This window comes from Anarrhichthys ocellatus, unplaced genomic scaffold (genome assembly GCF_004355925.1).
Source record: "Anarrhichthys ocellatus isolate YVR2014 unplaced genomic scaffold, GSC_Weel_1.0 scaffold79, whole genome shotgun sequence".
NCBI classification, from domain to species: domain Eukaryota; kingdom Metazoa; phylum Chordata; class Actinopteri; order Perciformes; family Anarhichadidae; genus Anarrhichthys; species Anarrhichthys ocellatus.
This window is the reverse complement of record NW_022280109.1, coordinates 462,963-482,757: the sequence shown is the minus strand read 5'-3', so window position 1 is coordinate 482,757 and position 19,795 is coordinate 462,963. Positions and strand designations below refer to the sequence as shown.

The 19,795-nt window shown below is 42.1% G+C and overlaps 1 protein-coding gene across 1 annotated transcript in view; it reads right to left on the bottom strand.

Moving 5' to 3' along the window:
* adam19a (ADAM metallopeptidase domain 19a) overlaps positions 1-19,795 on the bottom strand; it is a 167,843-nt gene that overhangs the window by 128,845 nt on the left and 19,203 nt on the right. The window contains exon 2 of the mRNA XM_031874263.1: positions 14,998-15,077. Within this exon, the coding sequence (XP_031730123.1) occupies positions 14,998-15,077 (80 nt within the window). The remainder of the gene's footprint in view (positions 1-14,997; positions 15,078-19,795) is intronic.

Here is a 19,795-nt window from a genome sequence, read left to right as displayed (position 1 = left end):
CCCCCCCCCCCCCCCCCCCCCCCCCCCCCCCCCCCCCCCCTCTTTTCAATTGTCTGTTGATTTTAGATAGCGTGCTCATGAATGTGTGGTTGTTGTTAGTTTAGATATTAGTTGACTAGATCATTAGTATTAGAACGTAATAAACTCTGTTATATTTTAAAGAGCAGCTGTCTGTGATTACTTTGTGCATGTGTATTGTGATAATAGCTGTATATGTGGTCTGTGCTCGAACTTAAACCTTCACTTTCACTCTGAATGTGTAATAGTACTCAGACTATTGACATTGCGAGTGAACACTAATTATGAGACTTAGTTTATCGTTTGGTTATTGGTCCCTGTTCGCAGGGTGGTGCCCCGTTATTATTAATAATCATTAATAATTGTTACTGACATTAATAATTCTATTGATGTCAAGAATTTAGTTTCTTAGATGCTGATAACCCAAACACGCTCCTTTACGTTTCCCAACATAATGGTGCTCCCTTTTTGAGGCTATGTTATTCCCAACATCACTGTCCATTCCCTCCACACTGTGTCACAGCTGTGGAATGGCTCACGGATTGTTATTTGATTCTGCATATTTACATGTTTCCCATAAAAAAAGTAAGCTAGGGAGGGACTTGAAAAGCACTACTCTTAATCTTGACCTTACCAGACTCACTCATTAGTTTCTCGGAGATAAGTCATTGAGCATGAAAAAAAACACTCATCGGTTAAGAATTCTGAGTCAACTTTGAGCGAAAGGACAGACTAGTGTCTCCATCCATGGCCCTCTGTGTTCTCTACATGCTTCAACATAGCTGCACAGACAGCATTCACTACCTTTGTTGCAGATGACACACAGATCTATGTGCCAGTAATGACCAGTGAAGAAGGCTTTTTGCATCAGCCAATCTTGTTTTAAATAATTCTGTAATCACTAAAACAAATCTGAGAACATCTGTGACGCTGCCGTGTGGTCCGCAAAGTGTAAAGCAACATCATGTTCACTCTGCTGGGGACCATGCCGCCCTATTAAGACTTTCAGAAACCTCTCTGGCACTCATCCACAACAGCTGCATATTTTACTGTCCTTTGGGCTTACACAATGATTAGGTTGAGCGTGTGACTGACAGTAGCTGGGTCGCTGTAACGCGTAAATAAAACATGTTATGGCGCCGCTGTAGACGGCAGTATTAATTCAAACTGAAAACATGGTGGGATGACAAGAAACACATCTGGTGTGATTGTCAGGGGTATCTGCGTGGGTAGGAAAGGAGATTCACCCTTTTTGAATGCACTTTGTGAATATATGGAAGAGGTATGTTCACGTTAAAATTAGGTGTAAATTGCAAATCAATCACTAACAACTACAAGGCCAGCCCAAAACGCTGTGCCCACTTATCCTCTCTGTTAATTCTTCTATGCAGATGAATGTTTCACCATGTTATTAAGGAAATAATGGAAAAGGGAGGTACTATAGCATCGCAAATTGCCTGGTGCAGGTGAGTGAGCATACACAGAAAGACACACAACACACACACACACACACACACACTACAAAAACAAGCATTTCTTCCAAAAAGTAATAAATGACAGACTTGACTGGTTATGAGGGCAGAGGGCTCTGACAGCTCCAGATGCAGGAAAGGAGACCTGCTTTCAAAATAGCTGGTAACTAACAACCAGCCATAAAAAAATATGAATAAAAAAACTGCAGACCAGCAGGATTCTTTCCTGAGAATGAAGAAGCCGTGAATAGTTAAAAAAAATTGCAATTTTAGTTTTTGATGAAACTCATTTCCTGTCCCCCAGAAACAATAACATAGCAACCGTACCGTAGAGTTATTGAACTGTGAGCGAGCTGGAAAGCATCCCTCTCACTGCACACATGATCATTGACTGTGTTAAGTTTGACCCAACAGAGGTATACAGGAATTCATATTTGTTATGTGTCTGTATTTTGTGAAACCCTACTGAGGACTCTCATAGATCATATTTGGTTGGCTGTGGCCGTGTTTCTAGTTGAGCTTTTACACCAAACATCTTTCCCCACACAAACATCTGCTGACACACTCATGAACACAGCTCATGACCTCGGTATGTATTTGGGTTATCGTATGTTCAGTTAATAAACTTGCGACTCTATATATGAATGAAACCCTGTCTGACCGATGCTGCTCATTTCTTCTAGGGTTCTAGGGTTCAGCCACGAAATTTGATGGATTGTTAAATCTTATCAACAGTGCTCATTGTTCTTTGCTCCAATGCTGGATGCTCATTGGTTGTTATATAGCTGGTTACCTTGCCAGCTGCAACGCCAATTCAGTTCCAGCTGACAGTTTGTGTAAATGTTCTATTATACTATACTATACTATCTACGTATATAACATACCATCAACTGATCGCTACATGACAACTAGTGTGATTCGACAGGCTGCTGGTGACTTGTTCATCATCATGGAGAGTTAACAGCACATGTACATACTACTTGCTGGAGTATGTAGATACACTATTACACTGTCAAATAATACTGACTAAATGTACAGCAACCGCTCACGTTGTTGCAAACGTGCCATTTCTTCCCACTGAGCTTTACTGAGCACATGCCAAAGAGATTACATCATCGTTATGTTCATTGGGATGAGATGCAGAGATGTAATTGATATAACTATGTATGTGTATCAATCTGTGCAGTATAACACACACTTACACATCAGCAGTATGACAATGTACATTCCGTGACAATAATAAAGTGCAGAGTAGAGTGACTTTGACAGTGTAAAAGATGAAGTACATGCATTATGGAGTGTATATGGGCTAGTGGATGACCTCCACTCAGTGTCAACCTCCAACCCCCTGCAAACACACAGGAGTCCAACTTACTGTCACCGACTCAGGCTTTGACAGAGTACCATCCCACAATGAAATACAGAGCTTTTCATATCTAAGACTTCCAGCCAAATGAGCTGCTTCCGCCTCTTCTCACCTCATTTCATCGCTATGATGGATTCTCTGGTGCTTCCTTCTTTACCGTAAAACCGTTGACTAATTCACACATTTTCATATGAACGTGCTTATTCCCCAGATCAGACAATTCATTCACAAAATCACTTTCTAACAAACACGGGCAGAGCAAACATCCATACGCAAAGCCTGTAGAAATGAAACGGAATTGATATTACGGCATCAATCTTTACCTAATCCATTGTGTGGAAAGAGAGGCCGATTGTAATTACCTCCAACTCACTTTGCTCTAACGAGGGCCAGCATTCACATCCCTCCTTACCTTTTCTTCCTTTTTCTTCCAATTCTGCATTCTGCAGTTGAATACCAGCCACACAATACCAACGGCAATCAATTTCCCATCATACAAAAGACCTTTGGGGGCTCTCCATTTCATTTTCAAACAATGCAGTCCAAGAGCATGGCTTGAATTAAGATGTAGCACTTGGCTGTCTGCTGTACTCTGGAGATGGAGGAGCAGATCAGTGCTGGCCAAAAACTGCTAAATAAGACATTTGAAAAGAGTAACAATCCTTTTTATATCTGTTAAGTGCTCATGCTGTCCGATCACTGCTTCCGGTTCTCATTGAGGACCTGGGACAAAACCCAAGCCGGTCGATATAACTGAGCCCAAATGCGACATGACAGGATTATCAGGCCGGAGCTGGAGCAGGCTGGCTGCAGATTCAGTGTCTGCGGGCTCCATGTGCGCTCCAAATGTTGCTCAATTTTCAGGAAAGTGGGTAGAGAGCAGAATTTGGAAGCAGGGAGGACCCTGGTGTGACAGACTCTGAGCTCTCTGTGCAGCTGCCTGACTTCCTGGAAAAGGGGACATGACAGATCTTCCTCCTGCTCAGCGTCGTCTCGTTCAGGTCCTGGGAATTCTGTCCTCACCAAAGCTGCTCACTGAAGAAGTCTCCCGTCCCGTTAGCACTGCTCCAACGCTGGATGTCAAGGCTGCTCGTAACCTTGTGCAACCTTGTCTCCTATAAAACACATCTCTCTACTAACGTGCTAGGGAGGAAATGTAAATAACTCCACAGGCCAAGTCAATATGTCTGGGAACTGACTAACTGGAGCCACGTAATCCGCTAGTTCAAACTGGCATGCACTCCTTACTCCCCGAACAATCTCTCGGAATAAGGAAATGGTGTTACTGAATCTATATAGCAAGTTGCAAAAGTGTTAATCCTGAACGCTTCCAACATTACATTTTTATCAATCCAATTTCAAATTATTGGTCAATGCCTAACCTATCATATTTTGGATCAGGTCAAATGATCTTCAGGTCTATTCTGATTGGCTCTGACTATCCTTGGGTCCTTTTGAAAAGGTCAACCCATCCCACATCCTGCATCACGTTGTCTGAAGTCTGTAGGGACATTTGCAAGAACCACCATCGTCCCCAAAGCTCAGCGAAGGGCTTAGTGTTTGAAACAGAACCAGACGTAAATGCTTTTGGTGCCAGGAGCCCACATTGTAGAGAGAAAACTTTGCAGATATGTTTATATACTGTATATATATATATATATATTGACGTTTGGGTTGGCAGTGAACAGTTTTCAGACACATTCCATGTGAGCATGTTCACATTTTGTTGATAAAACACAATCCAGGCGCTATTATATTTCCTTCAAAATGTATTTTTCTGATGTAAATGTGCTTTACATTGAACTATTTCTTCGGGTTTCCCCCGTGACACCCCAAACAAAGCTCATCCAAAAGTCAGTGTGGACAAAGATGAATGTGTAGGAGGGAACAGAAGAAGGTTCTTTATAAATGTGCTGCCTGTTGGTTGCTGGGCAGTCAGCACCCGTATCTTGAAAAATAGATAGATAGATACAGGAAGGTGCTAATCCCGAGGAAAGTGATCTGATTTCTGCAAGTTGTCATGGTGAATCTAACAAAGAAGTGCTTTTTAAGTGAGTGTTTGGCATTCTGGTGTGCTGGTGTCATACTCCATGTCTTTTATGAGTCACGGTTGTGTGCGCCTTGGCATCTGCTTAAAAAAAAAAGGCACACTGCTCACTATTCAAACAAAAAATGTGCTTTGAAAACAAGTCATATCCATTTGTGCTCCTTGAAATATCCCTAAACCCCAGCAGACTGACATCTTGCTGCTCATTGTGGAAGATGTCTCTGTATTCTAAAGAGAGCCTGATCAAAGGAGCCTCTCCTATTGGAACAGCACAGCTGTAGACTCTCCCTCCATGACGTTCAGAAAGCCGGCCCTGCTGCGATCAAAACAACACTGCCAACGGATCCACCCGTGCTCTCTTTCACTGCCGTGGTACATCTGTTAATGTCTCGCTCCCCTACCTTGCTCCACCCAAAACACTTCATTATAAATAAACTGTAAATCCTTTTATCCTCCGAGCTGGCTTCACTTTCTGATTTGAATGACAGGAACATGAGCACCAGCTAAATAAATAGCTGTGATTGCGTTTAAAAGCTTAGTTTAAGACCTTGAAGGCATTCTTTATGCTATATTTAGATGTGCCTAACACATCTTTCTTCTTGATTATGTTGTTGGATATATTTTGCTTCAAATAACAGCTTGCATTGCTGACTAAGTTTGAACACAATGGCGATCAGACCCAATTCATTGCAAAAGACGTGATCCACAGTCTTTAGGAGCAATTTGGGGTTCAGTACCCCGTGGAACCTTCCACATGTGGACTGGAGGAGCCAGGGAACAAACGGACAATCTTTCCATTAGTGGACGATCTGCTCTACTTCCTGAGCCACAGTCACCAATTCTGAAAGAGTTTGACAAAAGAATCTCAGCCCCGGTCCACTTACTAGCTTGTTCCAGAGCTTTTGATGGTGTAACATGGTCTTCATCAGCAGATGATGTTCTCTCCATTGTAATGGAAGGGTATAGGTTGGAACCTTTTGTGAATGCTAGAAGCTCAGCATGAAAGTCCATGCGTGAACTTGGGAACAGTACTTGTCAAGAACAATCCAAACTAGGTGTGTAAGATAGTGTGACACGAATACTTTTCATTTTTCTTGATGTTCTTGAGTAGCATACAGGGGCTACAACTTCATTTTATTGTGCAACCCTGAACAATAACAATAGATGAACCTTGACGCTTCGGGACGTGCTGTATTTTCTCAATAAAACTAGTAGCTGGAGGTTATATATACAGTATATATATATATACTGTGGTTTTATATCTTTTGCAAATCCCTTATTATTAATGCAGTTATATGTGAGAAACGGTGTGTTCAGTCTTCATTATGCTACTAAATCTACCTGGACCTTTGTTGAGGAGATTTTAGTTTGCCGTAATGTTGACAGGATGATCAATAAATGATTATGTAACTGTCTAGAGAGGCGTTGGCAAATGTTCTCATGTAAATGCTGTTGCACTGAAGGAAACAGGCCACCAATTGATAATATGTTGTCTCATAAAGGACGGGGAAGGTTCTATTGATTCATTTAGACTGCACACTCGGGAAGAGCCGCAGTATGATTACAACAGTCAATCTTATATGTCTTCTGACTGAGATCATTTCTAGAGAATTAAATTAGAGCTGAATGAAACTATTCATCAGGTTGCTTGAGTCGCCCTCATAAGCCCTCTGGACCCAATCCTCAGAATCCCTGATCTCTTTAAGAGCATCTCTTCTGAGAATCAGACCCACGAAGCCCTCCAGCAAGATGTGAACAAGCACGAGGGATTTAGAAGATATCATCTCCATGTTTAAAAAAACATTAGAGGAGGATTTTGGGATGCAGTACAGGAAGCTGTGTTGTTCCTTATGACTCCTGACCAGAACCAAGGCTGATAAGAAGGATTCAATCTTTCTTATGCATGTTGATCTGATAAACAAGCGCTGATAGATGTTTGGTGCTGGATGACAGTAAAGAGAGCGTCAAAATGAATGTCATTACTGCTGTCACACTTACCGAGGACTCTTAAATCAGTCCAAGGGCCGTGGCCTATCATGTTCATTATCAGTTTACCCACACAAAACCATGAATCACAAATGTGTGAACGTATACATTAACAATTTACACAATACACAGAAGAGCATTTTGAGCCACAGTAAGATATCTTGACTACCTGGACCTTTGTGGCCTCTGGATGATGATTCCTAATGATGGTGGGGAGCCCTGACCTTTCATCTACTGCCACCATGAGGCAGTAGATCAGATCAGAATCAACTTAAGGATTCAGTTTGCTACAAACAATCTGGATTGTATGACGTGTCACCCAAACTCATCTAAAGGTAAAACGCGGATATCATGTTCAATTTCTCACATTTATCACAAACTCAATTTCATGAAACTCTGTTCACAATTAAGCGAGTTCCAGTCAATTTTAGATAGAGTTAGAGAAATCTATCTCTCAAGACGCTCCAATATGTACACGCAGACAAGTTAGGTGAGAGTCTTGTGATTGGTTGGCCGGCTCCGTGTGAAAGCGTCTTTCGCCAGACGGCCGTGACCCCTTTTACACAGAGACTCACAGAGACATGACTGAAAGAGTTCATTGAGAAAAGATAAAAGCACTATATACATGTCCGAGGATTTTATAAAGATGGCAAATTGGTTTTAAATGCTTTAGAAAGTCAAATTGCTTACAGGATATTCAACCTTTGCTTGAACTGCATAATGCATTTAATACTTGACTTGTTTCTTTACAAGGCTTGTGTAAAGGTAATAAAGTAGTTTATGAATATAAGAATTAAGTTCACACTTGATATATTTTGATATATCTTCAGTATATTTTTTGTGCGCCCTCTGGAGTTCTGCAGAATACGATGATCAGCACGTCGAGCATAACAGTGCGTGGTAATTAAAAACTGCAGCCTGTAAGAGCAGAATGTTAAGACTTAGGTTGAAAAGTAAACTGTCAATTTCATTTGTGCATCTGGCCACCGGCGTCATGTGTTGGAGTCCAGATGGAGGCTTAGTGGAGACGCTTTGCCAATTCATTGCTCAACAATAGTCATGTGTGGAAGGAACCAGATGTACACTGGGGATGAGCAGATCCAGCATCGCTTCACATCTCATTGTCTATCAGGAAGCAAAACAAACAGTTTCAGCACAGCTGTGTCTCCAGCAGTCCTCGAAGGGCACTGGGGGTCAGTTCCATTTGGATTCATTAAATGCAGTGTGTCCATGCAATACAAATGTAAGGCTTGGAGTGACGTGTGTATTGTACACTACTGCAGTCTCAGGGACATTCAGGCTCTGTAATCATACCGAGGAACAGAAAGTAGCAGTCGTACATCCTTACCGTGATCGTCTGTGGAATCTTTTTACCCATCGACTTTGCATCTTTCATGCCAGGAGATCACTGCTATGCTGCGTTAGTATTTGGATCAGCTGTCAATCAAACCGTGCACGCAGTACTGCGATACCTTTCATCTTCTGTCTGAGTTTGTTTTGTTAGTGGCACACTCTTCTCTTTCTGATGGCGGACATTTTGCTTTGTAACAAGTCAAAATATCTGCAGCGAGAGATGTTTCTCCTGGCTCAACGTGAGGAGAAGGTGGTACCTCGACAGTGACAGCGCCGATACTCGTAGAGGATATCAGATCGTTACGTTTGCATCTGGAAATATGGCTTCATTTATAACAAAGGAGGGTCTGCTTGTACAAGAAAATATTTACACACCACCTCATCTGTCCCCCAAAGCTGATGGTTATTCAAATGGAACGTGTCACGATTTATGTTTTGAATTAGTTATTTATTCTGTTTTATTGAGATGTTCTGTGTCTTGCACTTTATTTCCTGCCTTTGTCTGTCTTACCCCTGTGATGGTCTGCCCTTCCCCTAATTAGACACTGCTGCGTTCAATCACCTGCACCTCCTCAGTCTGCTTCACTTCACTTTCTGCCCCTGTCTGTTCCTCTCGGGATCGTCTGCCCCACCCTTAATTGAAACCTGCTGTGTCTAATCACCTGCACCTTCCCTGTGTATTTAAACCCTGTGTGTCCCTTGGCTCAGTGTTCGTTCGTCTTTGGTGTAACCTGGTCCGTCTTTCATCTGCCTGCCATTTCCTCTCGGTACGTTTAGTGTCTGCTCCACGTTGCCGTGTTCCCTGTTTCTTTGGATGTTTTATTTTCATGGACTTGTGATTCACACGTTTTTGTGTTGAACACTTTTTTGTTACTTTTAAACCCACAATTATCCAACCCTCCGTTTCCCGAGTCTCCCTGCATTTGGGTCCAGCCCTTTTTCTGGAAAAACCTTACAGAACGTGAATATTTAAAATGTAAGGTATTCTGGGTTAAGGTGATTAGTAAATGTAATGTGATTCATAGTTGTAACAGCAATGCGGTGGTTTTGAGTCAACTGTATGAGCAATAAAATGTATATGGACATTTGTTTTTCTCTTTTACTGTTATTATTTCCAAGTGTTTTACCTCTTAAATATAAGTGTGTGTTTGTGTGTGGATAGTGTGTCTCCCACAGCTCCTCACAATTCAGTCCTTTCACACAATATCAAATAGATATTAGAGATAAATGATGAGCTGTTTACACTACACTCTAAGCAGCTTATATTGCATCATTAAAACTACTAATCACAAGATTAAATAAAAATATGATCTTATCATTTGAATTGTTTTTATACAGAAAACACTACAAATGACTTGAACAAAATCAAAGGATAACATTTAGAATTATTGTTTACACTGAATTATTTTTGGATCCTTGTAGACCAGCTACTATAATAAAACAAAGGGATCTGTATCTGTTGATATGAATCATCAATGATCGGCAATTAGTATCCGTGATACGATCCCAACCGTGAGCTTTATGATCCGTTTCACCACTAGCGTTCATATGTACTTAAACCATGTAAACCATGTACTTATACTTAAAGTCAATACTGTGTAAAATCATGAAACACATTTTAAATTGGATATTGTGCAAGTGAATTAACCTTCTACTGCAGAGCTGTGGCTGTTCATAATAGGACGCTCATACAATCTTGATATTCCCTCATGCAATATTGGATACATTCACAATAATCAGTTATCTGCTGCATTATTCAATCTAAAGCAGGGTTTGCACAGTGGAGAGCTGTGTTGAAGGTTCGTCCAAATGTTCAAATAGTCTGCCTGACATGAGCAGCACATGAATGACCATTTGTAAAACACAATCTGGGGCTTTGAAGTGCAGCAGAGATGTAACTCCAGCTCTCTGCCACCCCCACACAGCCGGCATTGTTGTGCTGTAACGTTTCAAATGAAGACGGACAGCTTGGATTGGTGAGCAGAGATTTAGCATGCTTTTTACAAATGCAAACATCGGGACAATATCTGGAATAAGGAGTAAAAATTTTTTTATTTAAAAACCCAAAGTCCACAGGGACATATGGACGTCTCTGTTTGAATTATTAAAACACTAGTTCACTCAAATTACAACAAAACTGTAATTACTGCATTACTCTGGATAATCCGCAGAACGTGGCGTCACTGGTTTCGTAGCAACTATTGCTGCAGAATCTTTAGATTTGATCACCACAAATGAAATCAATTCATCTCCATTGTACATGGGTGGAGATGAATATCTCACAACCTGGACTAACATTTAATACCCCGAGAGGTAAATGAGAAAACATGTTTTGTAATTTAGGGGAACTAACCCTTTAATGCATGAATATATAGAGCAAAAAGAGGATGCAGCTGATGAAACACAAGAGAAACGAGTGAGTTTCTGCTGACTTCTGCAATCTGTGAGTCTCAGCGTGCGTCTTCTCATACCGTCGTAAATGTTGTGACAGCAGATGTCTGTACTTTCACACAGGAAACACATCTGCTGGCTGTTTGTGGCTGATAAACACCGACAGAAATACTGCAGCAGTCAAATTCATGTAAACAAAGCAATTTCAAATCTTGCTTCAGGTTGTATGTGAACACGTTAGGAGTCCCCGTGCAGGCCTGTAGCTTCCATTGAGGTCAGCTCCTCTATCTTCTCTCTGGCTCCTTGTACTTTTTAGAGGAGCATGGAGGAGTTTATATTCTATTGTTAAAAAATGCAAATGTTTTATCACTGGCAGGGTGGAGATTTAAAAACCACATCTCAGCATTATCTTGGAAAATGAAAGGATGCTTTTCTTTCTGGGTCTGTAGTTTCTAATCATGTCGAGATTCTTTTCTGTTTCATCTGCTACTGACTGCAGGGAAATAGGAGGAGTTTATTGTGTTGAGTTTATAATAAGATGTTCGGAGGAATTTCTCTCCTTCATTTAATTCATATTTGCAGAAAATATAATTGAGCGTGTGGATTAGGGTGGGGGGGCACTTTGACCATGACAGTATTGAGGTTCATTCATTGCCATTGTTCCACACAGGGTTGCACAACCAAATGCAGCTGTAGTCCCTTTATGCTGCAGAAGAAAAGCAAAGAACAAGAGCCAGCTCTTTAGGCCCAACAGTCTCTGGTCTACTGTTGCATTCTGGTTCATTCATTCCACTTTAGTAAGACCGGCTGGGTAGCAGAACGACTCCAGCTCCAAGCTGCCCAGCTGTTATAGTCTTCCCTCTCTTCCTCGGTGGTGCTTGGTCCAGCTGGTCTGGCTGGCTAGTTGGAAGATAAACCCAATCCCCGGCTTCCTTTTCCGATGTTGATGAGTCTGTCTATGTCACAGGACACACTTGCTCCGGTAACAAAGCGAAGTTCATGGGAGCTACTTGTTGCCGTTTCTCCATGCGCTGCACCACCGATGTATAAATGCTTTGGCAGACGCTGTACTATCAGGAAATAAGCTTAAATCTAAACGTGTACAAAGATATCAGCACTAAGAATCAATTCAAATGTATCGCTCTGAGGTGAAACCCCAACCGTGGCACACAGCGGTAGGAAGGAGGGCGTGGCAAAAATACAGATAGCAGCTTATTGCCGACTTCGCCCAATGCACACACAAGCAGAAAGGCAGGGGAGCGTACAAACGCCAGATGTACACAAAGGAAGAGGGAGGGGAAGAGCAGCTCCTTTCTGTCAGGACAAAGAGATGAGCAGCAAACATGTCATCTGCTTCTGTCTACATGTTGATAAGCCTGCTTTTGTTTTCACGACAGCGTGTTTGTACATCGGGAAGATAAAACCACTAAAAAACAAGCAAGTGTCAGTCTCTCTTTGCAGCCTGAATACAGATTTGAGATTCAATGGAAAGAATCATGAAAAACAAGAAAAGATATATTTGGACCAAAAAACATTGATAAATATCTTAAAAGGTTATATTTGTTCAATCATTCAGGAACCAAACCACTTTCTCGTCTCCGTGCTCCACCTCATCAACATGTAGTGGAGGTCCAGAGGAACATGAGCTGTGGGATGTCCAGAAACACAGCAGCACTGTGGAGACGTTCGTGTCTCTTCCCTTCAGCCCAGCAGTTCACAGGACAGCACTGCTGAGACAGCTCTGCTTCTGTCTTTGTTCAAAGAAAGAAAAGGCACGATGGGGAGGCAGGGATGCTTCAACTTCTGCTGATTTTGTAAAGCAGTGTTGTCTGCACGCCACCAGCACAATAAAGCCTTTGATCTTCTTCACAAAACGCTTTCATTAACTGTTAATCTGTCAATCTTCCGACCAACACTACGCAGTGATTCATTTCAGCAAGGCCAGGCCACGGTGCTGATGGGGCAGCGTGTGGACGGTTTAGCTCTACTGTTTACCTGCTGATCGCTGCAGCGGAGGATGAGACGACGGCCGCTCTGATAACTTGCCGGAGGAGTAAAAACCTTCCTCAAAGTATTCTAAAGCGCTAAAGTGTTTTGGTGGTGTGATTATACATACAAGGCGAGGTATGATGATTTTGCCCAGACTTTTGTCGTTAATTGGGTATATAATATGTGTGGAGGATTAATTATATTTGTTTATGAAAAGTGCATTCTACGACACGCTGTATGCTAAACTTTTCTAAAAAGACCCCCTGTGGGGGGGCTCTAGGTACCAGAAGGAGATCCCCATTAACGTCCCTTTGCCGATCATTGATGATCCATACTGGCAGATACAGATCCCTTTGTTGTTTGATTACAGCAGCTGGTCCGACATCAGCTCTAGATTCCACATCCATGACGGCTTAGGGCTAAATAGCATAATGATGAGTCATGGAGACATGTTTCCAAGTTACTCCAGTAATTCCACACTTATTTGGTCATGAAAAGGGAGAAAGGAAAAGTGATGACTGAACGGAAACATCAAACTATGTAGAAATACAGAGCACAGATGAACAAATGTCTGCTAGAACAGACACATGGCTGTGTCTAAGCATTTGCCAATGGACCACTTCTATCACAACAGACAGCTAATAAAAGACGACCATTTGGTCCATACTATCAGAGAAATGATCTTGTGTTTACAGAATGAGTTGACATAAATAATGATCTAATTTCACTAATCACTCAGACCACCAACCAGCTGATGGTTTACTTTAGAGCAACTGAATGAGTGATTATCACGTCACTGGTCACAGAGGGGATCCTTGGGCCATAGTGGACACTACTATCTCAACTCAACTCGTTTTCATACAGTGAGGTACAGTGAGTAAATGTTTGTGGTGGAATGACCGAGGTGAGAAACAGTATGTCATATACAGGATGCAGCTTCACTTCACAGCCACATATTTAGAATGACTGCATGAGGCTTAACAGCAAAGTGCACTGTGATGAGTTGTGGCCAAAAACATAAATATTGTAAACAATAAATATAGGTTAAACATCCAAAGTGATGAGAAGAGGCACAATGTGTTTTATAGGGCTGGATACAGGCCAGGGATTACTATCAAAACCCTGATAATTGATCGGTGAACTGATCAATAATGTCTCATGGAAGCCTTTAGCTTTAATTGATTCAAAGGAAACAACTTCTTTCTTAGATGTGAATTAGCTGGGCTTCAATGGGCAGCTTTCTGAGACCATATCAGGTGAATCCTAGTGGGTATCATCAGTGTAATGTGCATGCAAATGCTCCTTTGCATAAATGCAAGGCACACACACACACACACACACACACACACACCCCGTCTGCACCAGGTGTGGATCCATGTGTGTGCACTCCCTAATCTCCGGGCTGAATGTCATCTCCATCTCCAGCGCGCTGGTGAGGTGAGAGATGATCTAATCACCAGGGAGACGGAAAGTAGAGGTGCGGGGGGGCGGGAACATGGCGCAGAGCTCTGAGCACACAGAGAGATGAAAAAACGAGGCTGAGGAGGACAGAGGCCGCGGCCAGTCTTTGAACTCCCCCGACAAATAATTGAAGGATAAGAGAGTATAAAGCTACAACAACAAATGGTGATGGATGGAGCCTCTGACACTGAGCAGCTTCCTCTGTGTATGAGAGGAGAGGAGGTGAAAGTGAGGAAGAAGGTGAACAGATGTCCCCTTAATGACTCTGTCACACCTTTCTGATCATTTCCTTTCTGGACATGCAATTAGTCAAATCAAGTCCCCACTGGTGAGTCGGGGTGGAGTCTCCCAGCTAGCTATATCTGTCAAAGAATCCATGAGCAATCCCAATGACATGGCACATAACCTCAACGGTCAGCGTGGTCTCACCTTTCAGGCCGTGCAGTCGGCGAACATGGGCAGATGACGAGATCTACATCCAGCAGACCATCCGCTATGTGGACGCACTATTTAGGTTACAGATGTGTGTCACTGTAGGCCGACTGTGTCAATCTCTGTCACACAGTGCGAAAAAAGAAAAACACAATGCATTCGAATACTGAAGCTTCGAAGCATTTGGATCACTGGCCTGGCCGATTATCGGCCATGACATTCAGTATTTTTACGATTAACTGGATTTATATATATATATATATATATATATATATAATTACCATGATACCACTCTGTAGTCTCACTCATGTCCCACCCACAGCACTACCTGACTGGTTACAGTTCAGTAAAAGCCTATCACTGCTGATGAATGCTGAGGTAGAGGCGGGGAGAGAGGGGCTGCTCTGGTGAGGAGTGGAGCTGTGTGTTGACTGTAAGGCAGCAAACAAAGATCAACAGAACAGGTTGATGAGGCGTCTGACCTGAGTCGAGGTTCCGGCCTCCCTCTTGCTCCGGCTTTGAGAGAGCCACTGTGCCGTCACCGTCCTTCCCCCCCGCAGCCCTGCAGGACAGAGATTAACAGGAAGTAGGGCTGCGTATACATAGACTGTAACATTGCATGAGAGGCAGGTCAACACAGACAGGTTAGACATCATCAGGGTCAACTTATTGCTCAGTGCTGTGTCAGTACGTCATTGAGGAAGAAGAAAGCAAACAGTGTTACAATCCAGAAAGAAAAGTGCACTAACCCCAGTTTTGATTTCTAAAAAGACATGAACATGGCATTACATGCTAGCTGTTTGGAGATTTTTCCCTGCAATCCTCAGAAAAAGCGAAGCTTCAGACAGATGGACCAGTCGGTCTCAATCAGGAGCCGATGGGAGAGAACAACTAGTCTGAATATCTTACCACCTGTGGTCATCAATGTCTGGGAAATACTGACGCTATACCGATGTCAGGCCCATACTGACTCAAATAGCTGGATCTAATATTGGATTTAATTCCTGTTTTGACCAAGTCATTGTTGGACAAAAAGGTTTACGCCTGGATTGTAATTCGTGTTAATTCAGAAGATTTTTTACCAAGTTACTGGTGTATGATTTATCATTTTAATCATAAATAACAACTTGGTCAATTTAAACCTATGTATTTATTTGTTACATTTTGTTAATTAAGGCCTGATGTTGCCTCACACAAGGAATGATCCTGGTCTCTTCACAGTGAAGTATACAGCTTAACAATGAAGCTCTGCTGTCGGATCACAGCTCGATATCGGCTGGTACCCAAAGCTCAGGTATCGGTTTCAATATTGCGACTGAAAACGTTGGACCAGACGCATAAAATCATGTGTAGATTTACGACACTAATAGTATATTATTACAGACGGAGGAATATTAAAACCTCTTGATCATGAAAACAGCTCAGGAGCTGCGAGTGCAGAAACCCTTTAAAGTCAAGTCAAATCTTCCTCACACCTACACAAAGGCCTATCACCAACAATCTCTCTTATCAACAGCCAATCACCATGTGTGAACGCTGTCTGTCTGTCTGTCTGTGGGACCATTTTGTCAGCGCGTAGCATCACTAAATTTACATCTGATTTCAAAATATGTCACAGTCATTGGACCGTGTGTCTCCTGCTTGGTCTGAGTCAATGTGCCGATGCAGGTCTGGAGAATAATGGCTCCCATTTTCACTGAGCAAGGATCTCAACAGGATGACTAGATTAGCTCGGATGAATCATGAGCCCACTTCAAATTGACAAAACCACTTCTACCGACGGCGAATTTAAAAGAGAGTGATTCATATGTGTCGGCCCGGACCAGCTCTAAATTCTAGCACAGATGGCATTGGAACATCCTTTTGTTTCAGCAGAATAGTAATGACCAGAACGGAGGACTTTCTAGAACTTTCACTTCAACTCTGGGGAAGATTTAGCTGATATCATCTGGAAGACGGAACAAGATGCAATAACAGTGTAATGGACTTATAAAGACTGCGTTTATCAAGGATTTGAATCAAACACACACACACAAGAACACACTGTTGGCCAAGCACAAAAGAAGAGAGGATGATTTTATAACCATCTTGCTTTCCATGTTTACCGAATGAATAACAGAGAGGGGGTTTAAACCAGATTGAGACCAAACCAAATGAGAAGCATATTTACTTTCCAAAAGCCATTAAAGACAATCAATAATTAGCTGGAGACTGCAGACACAGTTATTAACCCGACAGCAGCAGGACAGCAGGCGCAGCATGTGTCTTTATTGTCCCTCTCTGGAACAGTGTTTCCTCCCATCTCCAACGTCTGTCTGCCACATAGGAGCCAATCAAGCCGCCCAGAGCAGGTAATGAGGAGCCAGACACAGAAACACGGAGATGAGCGTCAGTCTGTCTGCGTGACACTAATGTTCACATGAACTACGGCATTCAGTCCGTTGTGGGGGCATCAGGAACATGAAGGAAAAAGGGACATTATTCTGTATCATTATTCTGTATCGGAGACAGAGGATCCTGTTGATTTAATTTGATGATTTATATTATCCTTAAATATTGTACATGATCCAGTTAAACTTGGGTAAAAAGTCAATATTGTTAAGCTCAAATTGAAATCGTAAATCAAACATTTTAATATCTCCTCTTTTTCTTTGTTAGCAAAAGGCAATGTACAAAACATGCTGGTAGTTATTTAGCTGAAAAGCAAATAGCTTTAGTTCTTTGGATGTCATTCTATGACTTTTAGTCCTTAAATATTAGATTAATTTTTGCACTGATAAGCATTGTCGTTTAGCAAGTCCAGGCATGTTGCCAACCTCAGTGTGTGGACTCTTACTTAAGGCCCAAATCATTTCTCACATTTACACACTGATTTTCACTTGGACTAGCAGGCTGAGGTGACAAAACACAGCAGACTAGAGACAGGAAATGATTGGATTTTGATTTATTTGAGCCGATATGATCCATTAAAATATGCTCAGCTGCCTCTGATAGCGATTCTAAGGATCAGCTCGGGAAATCTCTATTTATAACTTCTCTCCTGTAAAATAGTAGACTACCTTAGAGATGCACTGATTGCAATTTTTGTATCCGACCTGCCTAGAACTATAATTGAAAAGAGTGGTTATTTGCATAAAAACACAATTCAAATGATTAGGAAACAAATTATTGTATTTTTATTTCAATATGTGCTTTGAAATAAATTATGTATTATAATCTGCTTAGAGTGTTAGGAAGTTAAACAGCTCATAATTCGTCTCTTCTATCTATTTCATGTTGCTGTGAAAACATCTCCTTCAAACTGGATTTATTCAAGTTTCTCGCCAAAAACTACATTTTACAAGATTACATTTGAACACATCATGATAACGTTGTAAGTTACATTCGCCCAATACTCGTTTTTAGGTCGATGTCCGTTAACATTAGCTGTGTAGCTCTGTGCTGTCGGCAGATGAGCCGGTCACTGTGCTTACTCCCACACCAACATGAGACTGACTGGTGAGTCATCGGTCATGGAAAAACAGCTGAAAACCGTTTGGTTTCAATCGGCTGCCGATTGCTTATAAGGTCTTGCAGAATACTGCTTTATGCTCATTGACTCAGCAATATTATTGGTAGAATATGTCTGCATTTCACACAATTGATGTGGAACTGACAGTCAATGTGCAAACTCTTACACTCACCCTTTAAGCTAGCATCCAGCTCAGCTTACTGAGAAAGTCCATCACACTGCTTTATCATTTGTGCCCAGCAAAGGCGCCTCACGAGTCACCACAGGCCTCCGCCATGTTCTTGTCACATATGCTCCTAAAAAGCATCAAATTCCCACAGGGCCCTGAAAGGCACTCGTCACTCTCTTTGTCGGTACAGTAATCCATTAAGCTCTCATTGTCAAGTGTGCTTTGTGCATTGTGCAATCTGCATAGCTAAATTATGCTTCCACAAAGGGAACGGAGTAAGCCATCCAATCTGCTGGGGTATGTGCTCGATATCAAAAAGAAGCAACCCAAGGTGAAATTGACTGTGTGATCAAATGCTGACAGGCTTGTTTCTTCAGGTTGGGGAAGATCAAATGCTTTACCTCCGCGGCAAAGGTCACCATTTATCAGCGATAACACTGAAAGGAATCTATGAAATGTCAGCAACACTTGGCCGGGCATTGCCACTGACAGGGAGGGGGATCTGTGACATTTGAGGATTTCAGAAAAGGGGAAGGAAAAATAATGAGTTGAGCTGAGTGGAATGAAAAAGTGGATGTCTGTGGTTGCTTAAGATGTTGATCTCGATCTTTTTTCCGTCCTCTGGAATGGTGCTGCACACATCGTCCATGGTGGGACATGCTGCGCTCGTAGTTCCACTGCGTCTCCCCGTCAGGAAGCAACCACACTGACCGACGACAGCAGCACAGAGGAGGGCTGGAGCCTGTCCTCAGTCACGATGTGTCGACATCAAGGTAAGGTGACGGACTCAGCAGGTGTGGGTCGTGCATGCAACCAGAAGGATGCAGCCATTTTCATATCTTCAGTTTAAAGCACATACATGCCTCTCTGGTGCCAGACTCACCTTTAGTGCATAGCTGTGATCAAGTCATTTGTTGTGTTGGTACTACTGCTACTAAACAAACCAGGGTTGTTCCCATACAGATCCTTGGATCAGAAATGTCTCCTATACAGTCTGAATACTGGATCTGGTATCGGTGAGTGAGTCTCTGCACCGATCCAATATCACGTTATCATATCCTTGATCGGCTTGTTTACGCTACAGAGGACCAACATCATGTGTAACTCGCTAGCTGATCCATACATCCTGCCCGATCGCTACTGCACATGTGCAAACTAGGACTACACACCTGTGGTTGAACACTCTCTTGCAAACTATTTTTTCCCTGATGATGCTACATTGTGAACAACAAATCTGTGAGCTCTGAGTATTAGGCTGCGGCAATAATATCTTGTCAAATTTAGCTTTTGACAAGAAACTTGAATGAATGCATGGTTTGAAACAGTAATATTAAATAGATATTAGGCCTGTTGAACCTTTTTCATGTTTTTAACGCACCGACATCAGATTGGTACTCAGCTGATACACCAGTTCAGGTATACTGTATATCGGAATCCGTATCGGTAAGGACAAAATGGTATCGGAACATCTCTAACACAAACTCAATCAGTCCTCCTCCACTGGAAACAACAGAAGGTTGTGACTTCGTCACAGAGATTAGCCACCGCCTGCCAACTGCTCATTCAATAAAAATTGTTCTACATCTTGATTTGGTTTTGC